The 17,055-nt window shown below is 53.3% G+C and overlaps 2 protein-coding genes and 1 long non-coding RNA gene across 7 annotated transcripts in view; 1 reads left to right on the plus strand and 2 right to left on the minus strand.

Moving 5' to 3' along the window:
- Nucleotides 1-7,348, plus strand: part of RNF220 (ring finger protein 220) — a 190,543-nt gene extending 183,195 nt beyond the window's left edge. For all 5 annotated transcript variants that reach the window (XM_035333180.1, XM_035333183.1, XM_035333181.1 and 2 more), the window contains one exon: nucleotides 6,528-7,348. In XM_035333180.1, the coding sequence (XP_035189071.1) occupies nucleotides 6,528-6,599 (72 nt within the window). In that variant the 3' untranslated portion in view covers nucleotides 6,600-7,348. The remainder of the gene's footprint in view (nucleotides 1-6,527) is intronic.
- Nucleotides 3,273-3,753, minus strand: LOC118170701. The gene is made up of 2 exons (XR_004752844.1): nucleotides 3,611-3,753; nucleotides 3,273-3,356 (listed from the first exon to the last, which is right to left on the minus strand). It is a non-coding gene; the product is annotated as an uncharacterized LOC118170701 (long non-coding RNA).
- A 4,669-nt stretch (nucleotides 7,349-12,017) lies between the features above and the next one.
- TMEM53 (transmembrane protein 53) lies at nucleotides 12,018-16,844 on the minus strand. Its single transcript, XM_035333418.1, has 3 exons — nucleotides 16,749-16,844; nucleotides 16,226-16,331; nucleotides 12,018-14,337 (listed from the first exon to the last, which is right to left on the minus strand). Exons 1-3 carry the CDS (start codon nucleotides 16,802-16,804, stop codon nucleotides 13,675-13,677), a joined length of 825 nt encoding a protein of 274 aa, XP_035189309.1. The 5' UTR covers nucleotides 16,805-16,844; the 3' UTR covers nucleotides 12,018-13,674.
- Between the last annotated feature and the right edge of the window lie 211 nt (nucleotides 16,845-17,055).

Below are 17,055 nucleotides of genomic sequence, written 5' to 3' on the forward strand. Positions count from 1 at the left end.
ATCCTGCCTATTAAAAGCCTTGTCCAAGAAAACTTACCAGGATGGTGAAGTGCCTGTGGGCTCGAGTACTAATAGCAACTCAATAACTTGGCCATCCCTTGGGCTGTATTTTATAGGTCTTCAGCTACACCCCATCACTACTTAGATTATACAAGCTTTTGTAAACATTTTAGCAGCATGTTATAAAAGACACATATGTGGCTACGTAGCTGTGAGGTGTTTGGGTGAATGTGTGCTCTGCCACCTTTGCTAAGTGAGGAGTAATCTTGTTCTTCTACAGTGCTACAAGCAGAGGAGAAAACACTAATTTCTTTTCCATTTTCTTTCTTTTTCTAAAGCCTTTGTTGTCTCTTCTTCCCAGCAGCCTTAAGTGATGTTTTAAATCAGTCACAACAATTTCCAGTTGTTCTTAGGCTCAGCAGCAACTTAGTTCAACTTCAGCCAGGCCCCTTTGTTCCGTATAGGGTGGTCACCGCTGCTAATAAGAACTGGAAAACCTCGCTCCAGGTGCTACGAGGTTGGCATTTACCCTTGCAAAGGGGAGCGACCTCCCCTCTGGGTACCTGTGAAAGGTGGGGGGACTGAGCTGGCTCTGTGCTACCCGCACACGGCTCTTCTGCCGTCCGCTCGGGCGGGATGGGAGCCGTCCAGCACAGCATCGTATTAGGACTTGGCACTTGCATAGGGGAAGCAATTAATAAGTGGCTACTCATGTGTTCCCCAGTCCTAGCCTCTCCCTGCAGCCCCCAATTTATTAAACCAGGCCTTTTCACAAGGCATGCTTGCACTCTTTTTCCCGTCTCAAAAAAAAAAAAAATCTCCCAGCCTGGGTTCGCATGTTTCTAATGTAACCATTAAAATGTAGCCCGAAGACAGCAATAAAAACCCTGGAACGCCTTGGTGCTTTTGTGTCTTGATCAAAGTCAATGTGTGTAATCTCGTTAAGACTGCCCTCCTTCCCCCCTCCTTTTTTATGAATTTAATGGCATACAGCAGCTGGGCTCAGTGTTTAATGCTCACCAACCTGCATTGTTCTAATTAAGGTATCTCCTTTTATTTCGGGCACAAAAGAGACTCTTGTTTTTTTTTAACAAGCGAGGAGCTGTGGGATAGTGTGTGTAATAATCGCTGCCGTTACCTTTCCCTGGGTATAAAGCTGGCTCCCCAGCGGGGGCAGGAGGGGGGATCGGAGGGAGCCTGCGCGTGCAGCACACATTGAGAGGCTTGGCTGGGGGAGAGGGGCAGCATTTTTCTTCTGCTGTGCAATAAACAATTTGTTGGAGTTAATAGGACTTGGGGCGGGTGGGTAGTGGCGGGCTTCCGGCCGCTTTTGAACATTCTGGAGACCTGCCATCCCCGCTGCTGGAACGTCGCGGTCCTCTCGTGCGCCTGTTTTATATGCGCAGCCGAGATCTAACGTTGAATTAGGGGACGAGGTGGCTGTGGGGGAGAGGAGGAGAGCTGCGCTGAGCGTGGCCTTGGAGCTGGAGGCTCACAGTGCCCGGCAGCACTTGGAACAGGGTATTGAAGGGGGGATGGAATTTGATGCTCACATCTGTGTCTACAGAGCAGGGGAGGTAAAATGGGTTTTAAACAATTTAGGGTTTAAGTATTTTCTAGGACACAATTCTACAGTGATCTGAGTATCTCTGTCACCCTCTGACTTCCTTGGTGCCTAAGGGCACTGATGAGGATTAGATCTTTCAAGTGGCTTTCTGAAAACAGTGTTTGGACTTCTGGCTCTTGACATCCAGTCCCAGATTAGTACTGCTCTGTTGCTCAGGGAGAGGGGGAGACGTTTTTAAGCACTGACCCTACAGATGGCTGCTGGGCTCCCTACCTTAGGTACCGTTATACTAGAGCTCAGTGCCTCAAAGCAGCTCCGAGTCCTGGGGATGGAACATCCACCAGAGCAGACTCCACCTCTCTCTCCTATTGCTCTGCTGGATTAATGTGTAGAAAAGGCTGGGGTCGTGGCAGAGCACAGGCCTGCACAGCAGAAAGGGGCCCTGGAGATAGCTTAGGAGAACAGATCGTGGTGCTCGTTGAGTTGGCCGGCACGTCAGTGCTAACAGAAGATGATTGCAGACAGCCCTCATCAGGGTGGCCTTGGAGAAGAGGAGGAACCATGCCTTCGTCCAGCATCAGGACAGGATGAATGAAGGGATTTTCTCTCCTTCCACTTGCTCCGTGAGCAGAACCAGCGTGCCTGGGGGCTGTGATCCTGGGGCCACACGGGCTTAGGGTGTGCCACGTGCACTGAGCAGCTCGCCAGCCTGAACCTGCTGCTGCCTGCTTGCCGGTTGTCTGGTGCGCTCAGCACAGTGCTGCTTCTTCATTCATCCTTACAGTGTAGGGAGAGAGCTAGTGGCAGCTTCGATTTACACAAACCGGGACACAAGGCTGGAGTGACCTTTTGGGAACCCCCAAAAACGTGCAAGTTTTTCAAAAGTGGGAGAGGAAATGGCGAGGCAGGAGGGAGGGCTTGTTTCCCTGCAGTGGGTGCCTGTTCTCAGCTGGTTGCTGGCCTGCTTCCAGGTGTGTGGGATGAACCTCCCTCTGGAAGAGGTTTCTCTGCCCCTTCTCCATCCTTTCCCATTAACTGAGAGGGACCCTACAGCCACCCGGGGGTGAGATTCTTATTTTCCTGTTCTTGGGAAAAACGTTCTGACAGCAAAGATTGGCAGCCGGCTGCAGTGCTCTTCTGGGGAGGTTTGGGAGAGCACGTTTGATGCATGTCTGTCAAAAGTAATTCACGATGAGGTGATCTTGCCAGGGGAAGGGGTTGGGGAGTCTTGAAGCCCCCCTGAACTGTGATTCTGTGACCTCCCAAACCCCAGTATCCTTCCCTATGGAGTAGATGGAATTAAAAGCGAGGTCGGACTGCTGTTTGTCAGTGGTTGGAGCTGTTGTTAGTGGGTGCAGGCATTCAGGGGCTGAAGGGGCAGGTTTATTTGAGCAGGTGGGGTTTGCTGATTTCCACTCTTGCCTATACAGCCAGATCCAGCCTTTCCTGTGTGCCTGTGCTGACTCCAGGCTTGTACTTGCCTGTCTTGGGCTTATTTGAAAATGTCGACCGCAAGAGCAGGAAAAAATCACTTTTAAAGAGCCTTCTTCATCATGGAACGTGCTTCCAGGGGATCCATCAATAGACACGTATTCTCCGCAGTTGACACATTTATATCTTTGGTAGATTACACTGCTAGGTTTTTAGCCTTTTAGCTTTTTCTAGGCTATAATACCATGCGTCCCATGCGGGCTGGAGTATTTTCGTAAGAAACGATGCGGACAGAGAGCAATCCTTCTAGGTGATTCCTCAGTGCTTCCAGCAGCGTGGGGACTTCCTGAGTCAGCAGCTGCATGGAGCACGCTGTGCTTGATCCTTCGTGGTCCTATCTGCCGTGAAGCTGTCTGGTTCCTTATTAACCTATTTCAGTTTTGGCCTCCAACAGCCTGTGGCAGTGAGGTCCGTTCTTTGGGGGGGGCTCTGTGAAAAAGGATGCTCCCCGAGCACCTTAACCTGCCCCTACAGCGGGAGGTACCCCACACCAGCAGCGATGAGCGGCTGCTCCTCTGGGAACTGGCATCTGCACAGAAGCTTCGTTTGCACTCATGGGGGGAGAAGGGCCTTGGCTGAGAACTGGATCCTGGAGTTCAGCTCCTCTCCTGGCAGAAGCTGGCTCCTGGTTTAGGCCCCTCCTGTCATCTCTCTGCCTTGGTTCTCCTGCCCATAAAACAGCTTTGAGCCCAGGCTCGATGGTGGCACCGTGTAGGCGAAGTTGCTCTGCGTGCATTTCTTTCTTCTCGGTGCCTGGTAGCACATTCTGCTTGGAAATTGCCCGTTTTTAGGCCCACAGGACAGCGGGAAGCGCCTAAGCCCTTCCTTTTGAGTCTTGTTGCTTTAGCCAATTTATAGCAGACGTCACGCAAGTTGTTTTTTTTTTAAGAGGCAACTTTAAGACAAAATACTCCCAATCCTTCCTGGCACCATGTGAGCCCTAATGACTTCTCAACATCTCAGCTCTCGTTAATGTATTTTTCAAACTACTACCCCAAGTGATTAGCCTGTATTGTGGATCAATCACTTGCCAAATTTTAATTAAGAAAGGAGGAGAAAAAATAAACTCCATCCTGGTTCCAGCCCCTTTTCCTTGCTTTGTAACAGCCCCGGAGCAAACTTCTTGCAGCAGAGTTTTATAAACCCCTCAAAACTGGGGTTTATAATGGAAAAGCTGAGGTGGCCTTTACTCTAGCACACGCAGCTATAACACATCAAGGCTTTTCCATGAAGCGATGATGAAAGGAGCAGAAGGACCTGGAAAAAAAAAAAAAAAAGAAAGAAAAGAAAGAAAGAAATGGCCGACAGGTGGGACTTATTATTGCACAGCATTTTTATTTCAAGGGAAAAGTTTAGTAACCCCAGCTGGCAGGTGAGCAGTGGGGGAGCAAATGCTTTTTCATTGTGCCTGTGCCAGCATGTGTGTATGTACGAGCTTATGTGCCTTTCTACAAGAGAGAAGAGCTTAAACGCTGGTGCCAATAAATGTTGCACACCTACACTGAAAAGTCAGATGTAAGGAACAGGGTTCTGAGCAATTTCCATCTGAAAAGAAAAAATCAGGACTTAGCTCTGAATTTAACACACACACACTGATGTGTGCAGAGGATGACAGTTTCATTTCAAAAAAAAAAAAAAAAAAAAAGGAAAAGGTTTCCCCCGGGGTCCAAAGCCATTATTTTTGCTTGAACTATTTAATACCAAGCGTAAGTACCAGGGAGACCTAGGGACCTGGGCCTCGGCGTGCCACACGCAGCCAGCCTGCGGTTCCCTCCGAGGTCCCCCGGCTTCAGAGCCCAAGATGAGCCCTCCCCACGTGCAGGTGAAACAACACCCACTGTTGTCCTACATGTCTGTGGTCAAGTCCTGTAGCTTTTACAGAAAATACTGCAGTGGGTCAGGCTGCGTGTGGTTGGGTCCTGCCTTGTGGCGTGGCTGGATGCTTGCTCCTAGCTGCCCATGCGCGTGCCATCAGCGTGTTGTGCAGAAAGCACGTCTCCAGGACTGGGATCCTGGGGGCTGGCAGGATGAATCCACCCGTCTTCCCTTTCCCCAGGGTGTGAAGGAATTGTGCACCTGATCTTGCTTTGCTACTGAAGAGAGAGACCTGGGCAGGGTGGCTTACCAGGGAATCCATCCTTAAATTTCCAATGTTGGGCTGCTTCGCCTGTGCCAGTGGGGTTACCCCAGGCAAAAGGATCACACGGCCGCCTGCAGCTCTTTCAGCCTACCTCCAAATCCCAGAATGGGGTACAAGATGCAAGGCAGGGAGATTGCAGCACCTGAGGACTGCTTTTAGCAAAAATGAACGCAAGGGAGCTCAGTGCTCCTCCCCACCCACCTACAGCCAAACATCCCCAGGAGTGTTTGGTTTGGCTGGTCCATGGGGGCTTTTTGGTGCTACCAGACTGCAGAGCAAACATGAGTGGCACCTCTTTGGAGCTGCATCCCTGTGAATTACTCACACCTGTGTAAATTGTCCTTACCTGGGACTCTTTCCTCTGGATCCCCCTTAGTCCAGGGAGCTTCCAGGGGAAAAAGCCCCCGTCCTCCCTGTGCAGGTGTTGCCACAGAGCAGAGGGGACCCTTTCTGAAGGATCCTTTTGTAAGCAACAGCACCAGCTCTGGTCAGGCTGTCCCCAGGCTGCGGGTGGCAGTGCTGAAGCAGCGTGGCAGGTTGTGGTCCTGCCCTGCCGCTCAGTCTGTGTCCTGCAAGATACCGGAATGAGCCCCATGAAGGGAGGCCCCCAGCATCACTGAACCAAACAGCTTCACGCCTGCCTGCAAGCCCCGTGCGAGCTGGCAGGCTCTCGTATGGCACGTTGCTCCCCTGTCACCTCACTTGTCACAGTTTGGGGTTTGAGCTGCTGGAGGGACGCGGGGTGCTCTGGCAGGGGCTGTGCTCAGCCCCGTGCAGCACGAGGCCGTGCTGGGGCAGCGGTCGGTGCTGGAAGCCAGGGCATCCCAATTTCCTGCGCTGCTGGCGCTGCAGATGGGAGGCTGCCTCGCAGCAGAGACATCTTTCTGACATTTTTCCCATCAACCGCCCGCCACATTGCCAATCTAACGATGACCGGCTTCGGCTGACCCCGCTCCTGAGGCTTGTTAACACCCTTGTGCTGTCAGGCTGGGTGGCAGATGGCACATCCGCCGCTGTTTTACTCCATGTAGCGCTCGTGTCAGCCTCCCAGCACCTCACAGTTTGCTGGTTCCAGTTCACCTGGGCAGAAGAGACTTGGTTTTCCTTCACGCCAGCAGCTCGGGGGCTTTCTCGAGGGCAGAGGCGCTCCTTGAGATGGTCAATGCAGCCTCACCGGGACTGCTTCCATCTCCTGAACGCCGTGCTGCGTCTGGCCGGGGGTAGCCCTGCTGCCCCTGCTCTCACGAACATCCCAGGCCGAGGGTAGGGTGCTTGTGTTGTCCTCCACTGCGTATCGTGCTCTCACACTGTCTCGTCTGCTGGTTGCAGGGTGCCAAGAAGCTCTGTCCCCAGTGCAACACCATCACGTCTCCCGGAGACCTTCGGCGCATCTACTTATGAAGGACCCAGCGGGAGGGCGGGACCCAGCTACTCGGCTCAGCTCATCACACCAAGGGGGAGAAGAACGACGGCAACAAAAAAAAAAGACGTTTTAAAAATTAACGAAACAAAAAAAAAAAAAAAAAAAAAAAAAAAAGAGAGACTCCAGACATGGACTTGAGGACACAGGAGCAGCGGGGAGCCTCGGCTCCCAGGTCCCGCGTGTGGAGGTCTCCTTCAGCATCTGCAGCGGGCGAAACCAAACCCTTTGTTGTGGAGCCCCCTTTTTTAAAACCAGTATTCCCCACCCACCCGTTCCCTGGAGCTGGCTTTGCATCGCGGACGGCTCGTGAGCCCTCCCTTGGACTGTGTTGTGACCACTCTGACCCCAGGAGGCTGGGGAAGGGACCCTTGACAGAAAGATGTTAAATAACCTGTAACTTGTGTTCTTTGTTCAGTTTTTGGGTTTTGTTTTTTTTTTTGTTCGTTTGTTTTGGTTTGGTTTTTGGTTTGGTTCTGTTTTGTTTTTTTTTTGTGGTGTTCTAGTGATTAAAAAAAAAAAGGTTTAAAGAGAAAACCACACCCAGGCAGAAATGAAGCACATGTAATATAGATTATATATGTTTACAATGTTGTGTATAAATGGGATAGACTCAAACATTACATACTAATAAGTTTCCCTTTCTTTTTTTTTTGGGTTGTATTTTTTTTAAAGAAGAAAAGAAAATGAGCAGAGAACATTAAACCCATATTTTTCTTGGTTCAGCAAAGTTTTGGCATTAAAGTCATTAGTTTAAAAAAAGTATATATATACATATATATAATATAAATGGTTTAATGTTCTGTGGTGTATATTTCCTCATTCAGATATGAAGTTAACAGCTTTTAGTAATGGCTGTAGCATTGCCCATAACTTACAGAACTTATGGGGAGTAGAGGAGGTGGATTTTTGTCATTAGTTGTAGCTAATGGGGCTATTTATAATAGAATCATTATCCCCGGAAAGACACGGCTTTTAACTCCTCGCCGTGGGCCAGGGCAGGCCGGGGGGATGCGGCTCAGCCCCCTTCACCTTCCCTAGGCAGGGAAGGGGCAAATAGATCGGGGCGGCCTGGCAGGGCGCTGCCCTCCCTCCCGGCCACGAGTCCCTGCCCGAGGCTCCGACTTAACCCCCTTTCTCTCCTCCAGGGCCACCGGCTCGGCTTTGCTTTGCTTTCCTCACCTCCGGCCGAGGACGCCGGAGCTGCTCCGCTCACTGCAGGTGCCACGAGGCAGGACCACGGGCACGCTGTCACGGGGCTCCCCGTGAGCCTGCCTCCTGCAGAAGAGCAGAGGTTTGGGGCTGGGGCACGGAGCCAAGCCAGCCCTAGCTCCTCATCCCCACGGGCACCCCAAGGCTCGCCCACGGAGCGAGAGGACAGCAGCGAGCAGAGATGCTGCCAGAGGTTCCCCGCAGCCCCGGCTTCTTCCATGCAGTCATGCTTGTCCCTATCACCCACATCCTCAGCCTTAACCAAAGCTGCCATCTGGCCTGTTCTGTTGTTTATTTTTGGTTTTCAGGACCCAAGAAACAGATGCCAATCTGCTTCCCAAGGCGAACACATGCCCGCAGTGCAGAGTGCTCCCAGCCCCGCTCACCGCAGCCCTGCCCCAGCTCACTACGGGGTCCGCTGGGCTCCCCAGAACACGAGGATGGGGAGATGGGGACGTTCATCTCCCCGATCCCACAGGGTGACCTCAGCAGCTCCTGTGCTGGCAGCACAACGAGGCAGAGCAAGGGGCGCTTCAAGGCGGTCTGGCAACCGCAGTGCGTTCTCTGCTGGATGCCCTGGTGCGAGGCATCAGCTGGCACAGGCAGCAGCTGGGGAGCTGGAGCTGGGATCCCCGCACCGCTGGGTGCCGGGGGCTGGAGGAGAGGGCATGGCTGGGGCACGTGCCGGAGGTCCCCCCGCCACTCCATGCCGTGAGCTCGATGCTTTTTTTATAGAGCAGCCGTTTTCCTCAATGACCTCAGGTGGATCCCACTGCATCCCCCCAAACCCAAGCAAATGGAAGGAGCTGTATTTTAGAAGCATCTTGGCAAAAAAACACTTCCCAACTCAGCTTCCCGGGTCTCCATGCGCTCAGCTGCGTGGCAGCCTCTGACACAGGGCAGCTGCTGGGGGGCCCTTTGGGGACCAGGGGAAGCTGAGCCGTGGCGGGGAGGCCCTGCCTTCCCCGGGCTGCTGAGGGCTCGGAAGGGGCTGCGGTGTAGGGCTGACACTGCCAGTCAGCCCCCTGGGACGGGCAGGCATGCAGAAAGTGGAGAAAAATTGTGCTGGGCTGCAGTGCCCGGGTCTCGGGAATGAATGTGGGGTGGCCTGAGGGGGGGAGAGGGCAGGGCCCCCACCTGGCCCTTCTTTGGAGGCAGGGTTTCTGGTGGATGTTGTGGACCAGCCGCGTGCTCTGTGTACCTGTGTGTAAAACCATGTGTAACTAGTCATTGTTTCTTTGCTTTGGTTCTTTTTTTTTTTTTTTCCTTTTTTTTATTGTTTTGTTTTGTTTTTTATTGTAAAGCCATCCCCTGTTTTCAAGGGGGGGGCCAAGGGGAGAAAGATGGGGGGAGATTTCTCGTTTTGTATCAGGCACCTGCCACTTCCCCTCTTCTGTAACGAGTTTAAACCATTTAAAAAAGAAAAGAAAAAAAAAAAAAAAAAGGAAAAAAAAAAAAGAAGATTGGAGTTACCTATCTTTGCCCAAAGAATCCCAGTTGCACAAAGCGCTATTCCGGTGTGTCGATGATTGTGTGTCGGTGTATATTATACAAAGAGGTACTTGTCACTCCCGTTTGTAAACTACATTTGACATTAATTAAACAAGTATAAATCTTCTCGGGCGCGCCCGCCGTGCTCTCTTGTCTTTCCCTTTGCAGGCGAGTGGGACCGGAGAACCCCGGGACGTGCCGGCAACAGCTCTGCACGGGAGGGAAACCCCAAAGGCGTGCCCTGACCCTTTTTGGGGTGCAGGACCCGAGGGATGGACGCAGAGGGATGCCAGGGCGAACCCCAGCCCCCGAACCCTTTTGGGACCCCGGCATTGCCCCACCAAGGCCGGGCCCCCAGCTTGTCCCCCACACAGGGCCGGGGGTGCAGGGCGAAGGGCACAGCCCGGGGGGTCCCCAATAATGAAGTCTCGGCAGCTGTGCGTTATTTGCCCCCCCTGCAGGGGGGTGGGCCGGGCTGGAGGCGCCCAGCCCCAACAGATCTATACGTCCTGCATTAGGGACCAGCGGCGCCGTGTAGGGTTACCCTGACAGCAGGGAGAGCGGGGTGGCGGGGGGAGGCCGCCCCCCATCCTCGTCGTGGGGCTGGCGCCGATGCTTTTGGTGTACAAACATTTCACAGACGGGTCAGCGGGGGGGTTCCAACCCCCACCCCACTGCTGTGTCCCCTGGGACGGGGTGCTGAGCAGGGAGGGGGGGTTACAGCGGGGGTCCCCAGGCCGACAGCCCCCGCTCCCCATCTGCTCAGGCAGCTGGGGGGGGTTTGGCCTCTCTCCGCACCCAAAAGAGGCCTGAGGGCAGGGTGAGGGGCAGGAACCCCCCCACCTCACCCCCTCCCCAGCGCCCACCCCGCAGCGGGCTGCTAATATTTTATTTAAAATATCTTTAGGAAGCGGAGGGCCGTGATGTATCGGGTGTATTGAGAAAATGCTAATGTGTAATAGCGTGTGTCAGGGGCCTCGTTCATCACCCCGCGCCGCCTTCTGGGGGATCCATATCTAATTAACAGTAATGAATGAGGGAGCCCACCTAATGACAGCCCGCCAGTTTGTTATGGAAATGAGGCTATCCCATTAGGCAAAACACTTAATTAAACAAACTGCTCTGAGTGGCGGCCAGGGCAGGACTGGCCCAGGCCCTTTGGGGGGCCCTGGTGCCCAGCTCCCCCACAACGTGAGGCTGGGGCACAGCAGGAGCCAGGAGGGACCCCGGGCACCCCCCTCCCAGTGGGGAGCTGTGGGCAGGGCTGGGGGGGCCTCGCAGCCCCCTGTGTCCTCCCCAGGGCTGGGGGCACCGTCACGGCTCCCCCCCACATCGATGGGCGCAGAGGCAGCGGGGGCCGAGCACAGATTTCCGATCAAACGTGTGTACTTGGCTCCTGCTCTATTGACACCGAAGCGAGAAGGGCTCAAGGTTAATTCCTTATCAATACCCTATTGTCAGCTCATTCATCACCCGGGGAGGGCAGGGGCTGCCCGAGCCCTGGTGGGTTTGGGGAGGGTGACCAAAGGGAGCTGTGTACGGCCCCCCCATGCCCGGCTGTGGCGAGGAGGGGAAGGGCCCAAGTTCATGGGAAGGGGACAGGGGACCAAGGGGGGGCAGTGCCACCATCATCTGGTCACAGCCACAGCCCCCCCACACTGTGTTGTTCCTAACAGCCCCCCAAGACCCCCCAGCTTTGATAAAACCAGGGCCCTCTCTGGTGATGGAGGGGGAAGTGGCAGCCTGGGCTGCAGACAGACCCTGGCAAGGCCGAGAGCCGGGCCTGCAGCCACGCTTCCAGTGCTAACCTTTATTTAAAGCTGAAAAACGTGACCCAGCACGGCTTGGAGGGGCAGGCAGCCTCAGGGCAAGGTTAGTGCTGCTCTGTATTAACGCCTGGTCTCTGTGCTTGGTGCTGAATTTTGCTCTTGCTGGTTTCCCTTTCCCAGCCTGGGACTCCTCACAGGAGATGCTCTGGGGCACGCAGGATGTGCTGGGCTCAGTCACGCCACTGCTGTCCCAGCTTATTTTAATCCTGTCAGGGCATAAAACTTCCCCACGTTTCCCTACACCCTCATTTCTGTGCACCCTCCTCAGTTCCAGCTCCCACCAGGTTTTGTGCTTCCCCGGGGGGGGCACAGGGCAGAGCCTCCCCCGTCACCCCCAGACCTCAGCGAGCTTTTTCCCCTTCTGACAGCTGGCAACAAAACCAGCCCAAGTCCCCCTGCTCCCAGGACTGAGGGGAGCTGCTGCCACCTGCTGGGGCTCCCCCAGCCACCAAAGCAGGTTTTTCATCGAAATAAAACACATTTCTGGAACATCTCTGCTCAGCACCCACAGCAGTAAACGGGAGCAGCAGATTCCCAGCCCAGCACCACTGCATTAATTCAGAGGCGTATATTATGAAGTGTTTAACTGTTCTATAAATACTAGACTCGCAGAAACCAGCATGAGGGCAAGAGCTAGTTAAACAGCCTTTACCACCTCTGCTCCCTACAATCTCTCAGTCCCACGAACAGGCTGGATGCTCAGAAGGAAGGTGAAGCGCAGCCCTGCTCCCCAGGAAGGCAGGCAAACATCACAGCCCAGCACTGACAGCACAAACTACTTTAAAAAAGGCACACCTCTGAGGGGCTTTCTGGGATTGGGGACCACATCTGAACTTTACAGGTCCAATCCCCAGAAACGTGTCCCCCCCCCAAGACAAACAGCATGCTGGAGGCTCTTACCACAGGGTAGCCCCAAGCAGCAAGGATCCTGTGCTTGCAGCCAGTTCTCACTTTAAAAAAGTGAAGACTTACCAGGCTATCAGCCCCTTCTCAGGTAATTCTCACATACCCTATACACCCCAGACCACACCTGACACGGGGTTACTCTAAATAAGCATTGCCACACTGGCCTGCAAAAAGCAGTAGTTCCAGCCACTGACCAGAGCTCATCCTGTGCTGTCATTACATGAGGTGTTATGGTTCTTGCTCCAAACCATTCTAGTGCTTCTCAAGAGCTCTCCCTGCCTGTGTTTCAATTAAGAACCGCAAGTGCCTGCTAATTGCAGGTGATGGCACCCAAAGGTGGGTGAGTCAAGCATAGCAGGCACACCAGCACACAGGCAGCGAACGTCTTCTGTAGGAATCCTTGTGCTTTTCACATTCCTGCCTCACAAGGGCAGACCCTTGTTCAAACAGGCCATACCAGAGCCCTCCAGGGCCTGCCCTGCCAATTTTTGACGAAGGATTTAAAGCTGGTTAATCCTGTCCACCACATCTGTAATTAGCTTGCAATGCTGTGACATGAAGTAAACGTGTTATTAGCAAGCTAATCTCTGCCTTTATCCCCCCTTCTTCCCCAGATAAGCAACAAAAATCAAGCATGGCTGGAGTGCAGTGCAGTGAGCTGCCTTTTCACTAGATGGAGGGAATTCATTTCTTGTATTACCACTACATGCTGCACGGACAGCAAAGACTGATCATCTGAAGAGAACGTTATGGGGGAAAACATTGAATTTCATGGTCATTTGTGGGTTAGCTCGATGGAAGTGATTTAAGAAACACGCAGTATAAATCACAGCTCCAAAAGACAGTTTCATTTTTCTCTGCAGTTCCACCTTTCCATTTCTGAGGTCTTCTGGGTTACAGCTGTGCCAGTTTCCCAGCATTTCTAGATGCACAATCTTGGCTGCTCAAAGAAACACAGTAATAAATGAGCACTTCTCCAAGAAAAAAATTACCTGGGAGAACACACAATAGACAAGAAAGAGGAGAAATGAGACAACATGTATCCAAAAAAAGGTTAACAGAATATTTGGTTGAAGAGCACAAAAGTTATGACAAACATTTGAGCTCCACCCCAGGGCAAGGGAATCAGAGCTCTGACTGCCCTCTCAGCCCTTTAACAGAACCAAGCAACGCTGAGAGAAGATCTTGCAGCTGCAAGATAAAAGAAATAGCAGAGAGGAAAACAACAAAGGCATGGAAGAGCTGTATTGCTGTATCGATACAAGGCAACAGAACGTGTACATTGGGAGAAGGACACACAGAAAGCAGAGAACACCACAAGACAGGAAGAAACAAGCAACAATCCTCGTGAAATTCTGGTCTGTGATGCCTCAGCTACCACACCATGCTAGAATTTCACTTTCAGTTCTTTAAATTACTCCAAATCAACTTTTAGCTGTGAGATGGCTGGCTCAAAGACAGAATGGAGGCTTTCAGCTTTGCAGCAGGAGCCAAAAAAAAAAAAAAAAGTGCCTAAGAAATCTCTATACTTTCCTCCCCTCAAAGACATAAAGGGAGAGGGGGTGGCATTTCCCGTATAATTTGAGCAAAGCAGAGGCAAACGTAGGAGGTCATCACACTAACGAGGTGCGCCCCCGGCACAGTCAGAGAGGAAAGTCAGACAGAGATTGCTGTAGTAGGTGGGATACGCCCGCATGTGGCTGACGTGAGCCGAATCTGAGAAGTCCACAGCTCTCACGGAGACACCGAGCCGCTGCCGGGCATCAGCCATGCACTTCACCTCACGGGCACTGATGATGGCATCCGCCTGGGAATAGAGGTACAGCTCGGGCCACCGCGACGGCGCCTTCAGCAGGGCGTCGTAATGGCTCTCGTGGACGAATCGGGTCAGGGGGTACAGCAGGATCCGCAGCACGAGAGCTGCGGTAGCAAAAGCAAAGACGAGGAAATACTTGAGCAGCGCGTTCATGGATACCAGGACAGTCGCCAAGGCACGAAGGCTTCCTCTCAAGTTTCTTCTGCCGGGGGCGCTGTCAAAAATGGTGCCCAGGACTCTGAGGTTCTTAAAGGGCTGTTGGGTGTGCAGCGCCTCAATGATGTAGCGGTACAGCATGACGCCACCGTTGCTGAAGACGTGGAACAGCACCGGCCTGTTGTCAATGCTGTGGTCAAAGAGCAGCTCCAGGAGTCTCCTGGCTGGGGTCCGGAGGGATCTGATGCCAAAGCTCTCGGAGAAGAACACCATCCTCCACGGAGCCGTGTAGCGGATGACGGTGCACCCCTAGGCAGAACAAAAAGAGACCACCCAACACATTTGGGCTGGGCTGTAAATTACAGAGTAAGCAAGCAGCAGTAGAGAGAAACATGAGAATTTGAGATAGATCTCCAACAGAAACCACAGAGCCAGGAGAAACTCGTTAGTGTTATTCGCAAATCACCAATATGAAAGGAGCTGGGCCTGATAATCCTTGTGGGTCCCTTCCAATTCAGGATATTCCATTAATAGGATTACATAAACCATAACAGTACAAAGACTGATGAAAAGGTTTCTGCAACAGCAGCGGGCCTGGATTTGATGACGTTCCAGATCCTCTCAAATTCTGTGCTAACTGGTACAGCCCCTGGGGACATGACCACCCACACTTAGGAGCGTCAGTCCTCACCCAGGAAGAGAAAACAGGCCCTCTCCCCGATTCACAAGCCTTGCAGCATCAGCCATTTTGGCAAGAACGGCCTGCTCTGATACACATCTAGTTGATGACACCAAAACAAACATAAGAAGGAAGTGGAACTTCTTCCTTTTCTTGGCTAGTGCTCATTTGCAGCTGCCTTTTAAGACTCCACCGTGATCAACTCTGACATGATTTTCATAAGCCTTTCTGAAGCTTTCTAGTTGTGCAACTGAAAAGTATTGCTTCAGAGGAGATGCAGATCTCCTGAGCAGTCTGCCTTTACAGTTAAGGCCTTACTTCCAGGTGTAGATCAGGAAACAGAATCTCAGAGGAGTTTCTATTTGGAGCAGATGGCACTACATTTATACATGCCTTAGATCTTCCCTGTCACCTGAACACATTGACGCTACGCTCTGACAAACACGAGGTAAAAGCACCGAGACAGCCCTCCCAGAGCTCCCTGGGCAGTGAGCTAAGCAGAAGAGAGCATAACGAGTCCTTTATGACGAGTCCGTTAATCAAGGTTCTCTACACCGTCTTTCCGTGGTCACAGCCACTTCCTTGCTGGGGAGCTAAGAATAGCTTTTCTGCCCTTTCCCACTACCAACACCTTTCTGACAGAGGAGCACTTCCACAGCAGCTGGCACGCTGCCACATAACGTGCTCCTCACCTGATCACCAGCATCTTTTAGTTACAGTAATTGCTGAACAATTAATTCTTTGCTAGAACAAGCCAATTCGTGACTCTTATGCCGGATTACACATTAACAATACACTTGTTAATGTACAAACTCCACCATCTATAGCTGCAACAGATTTAGATAAATACAAGATTCCTGTACGCTGACAAGAAAAAAAAAAAAGTCTGATGTTTTACTGGGTCCCAATACCACAAGCTGGGGTCACTCAGGTAAAATACAGCATTGGGGAGGAGGAGCCCGTAACTTAGGGAACTGGCATTTGTACCTCCCCGGCTCAAAGACAAGGAGCTGCTAACAGGCAGGTATTTCACAGACAGGATATAACAAATTGGAGTTACAACTTCCATATGAACTAACTTCACAGAAAGGAAGAGCTGGACGGATGCCAACGTGGTCTGTCACTCCTCAGCCCAGACTTGCTGAGCCTGTGCTGTGCCCTGTCAGCTGGCAGTAAATGTGTTGTGTTTTCCCCTAAAAGGGCTAATGCGGTTCATGTCCTTCATGAATCACCTCACAACTCTAACCCCCTATTTTAAGGCTGGCCCAGTGGTTCATGGAACAGCAGAAAGTTTCTCCAAGAAGTATTTTTATCTGTTGCGCGCACAAAGGTGACATCAGCAGCTGTCAGATAACACCGCCGCGGCTCCTGGACGTGGGGAGCTTTCAGTGACAACCAGAACCCACCCCCAGCTCCCAGCGACTCCAGACAGGCAGGCTTTAGAGCCATTTTACCAAGGGGCCAAAACACAGCGGTTTCCCCACGATGAGAGCAGAGACAAGGAGGCAAGCCGCTCACCCTCTGGCTGTAGATTGCGCTGTACTTGGCCAGGTACCTGTCCTGGCAGCCCGCCCAGCCCAGGAGGATCACCACGGGCTGACGGCCGGCCTCCGCGCCGCTCCCTGAAACGCAGCACGGGATTTACAGTTAGTTCCACACCGGTTACCGGCACGGACCAGACCCCCCCCAACCCCTTCTCAACGGTTGTCCCCAGCTCCGTGCACACACCCCCCACCCCCTTAGGGTCCCTCCCGGTCCCGGTCCCCAGTCCCTTGTCCCCTGCCCCGGTCCCCCACCGGTCCCTAGTCCCAGTCCCCCCACCGGGTCCCAGTCCCCGGTTCCCTGCCCCCACCGGTCTCCGGTCCCAGTCCCAGTCCCAGTCCCCGGTTCCTTGACCTCCACCGGGTCCGGTTCCCGGTCCCGGTCCCGGTTCCCTGGTCCCCTGCCCCCTACCGGTCCCCTGCCCCCCACCAGGTCCCGGTCCCGGTCCCGGTCCCGGTCCCGGTCCCGGTCCCGGTTCCCGGTCCCGGTTCCCGGTCCCCGGTCCCCACCGGAGGCCAGCTCCACGACCGCCGCCTCCAGCCCGCGCGCCCCCATGTCCGCCCGCCGCCACCACCTCCCCCCCCCCCGCCGCTTCCGCTCTCCCCACCGGAAGCCCCGCCCTCCCCTTGCCTCTCGTAGCCAATAGGAAGGGAAAGCGCCCGCCCCGCCTCCTTCTCCTTCTCCCGCCCCGCCTTCAATTCCTTAGCAACGCGGCCTTAGCAACCGCCGTCAGCCGGGCGCTCCGCCCACCGGGAGGGAAAGCGGACCGTCTATTGGGCCGCGGCGGGGAGGAGGCGGATCGCGAT

This window comes from Oxyura jamaicensis, chromosome 8 (genome assembly GCF_011077185.1).
Source record: "Oxyura jamaicensis isolate SHBP4307 breed ruddy duck chromosome 8, BPBGC_Ojam_1.0, whole genome shotgun sequence".
Taxonomy (NCBI): domain Eukaryota; kingdom Metazoa; phylum Chordata; class Aves; order Anseriformes; family Anatidae; genus Oxyura; species Oxyura jamaicensis.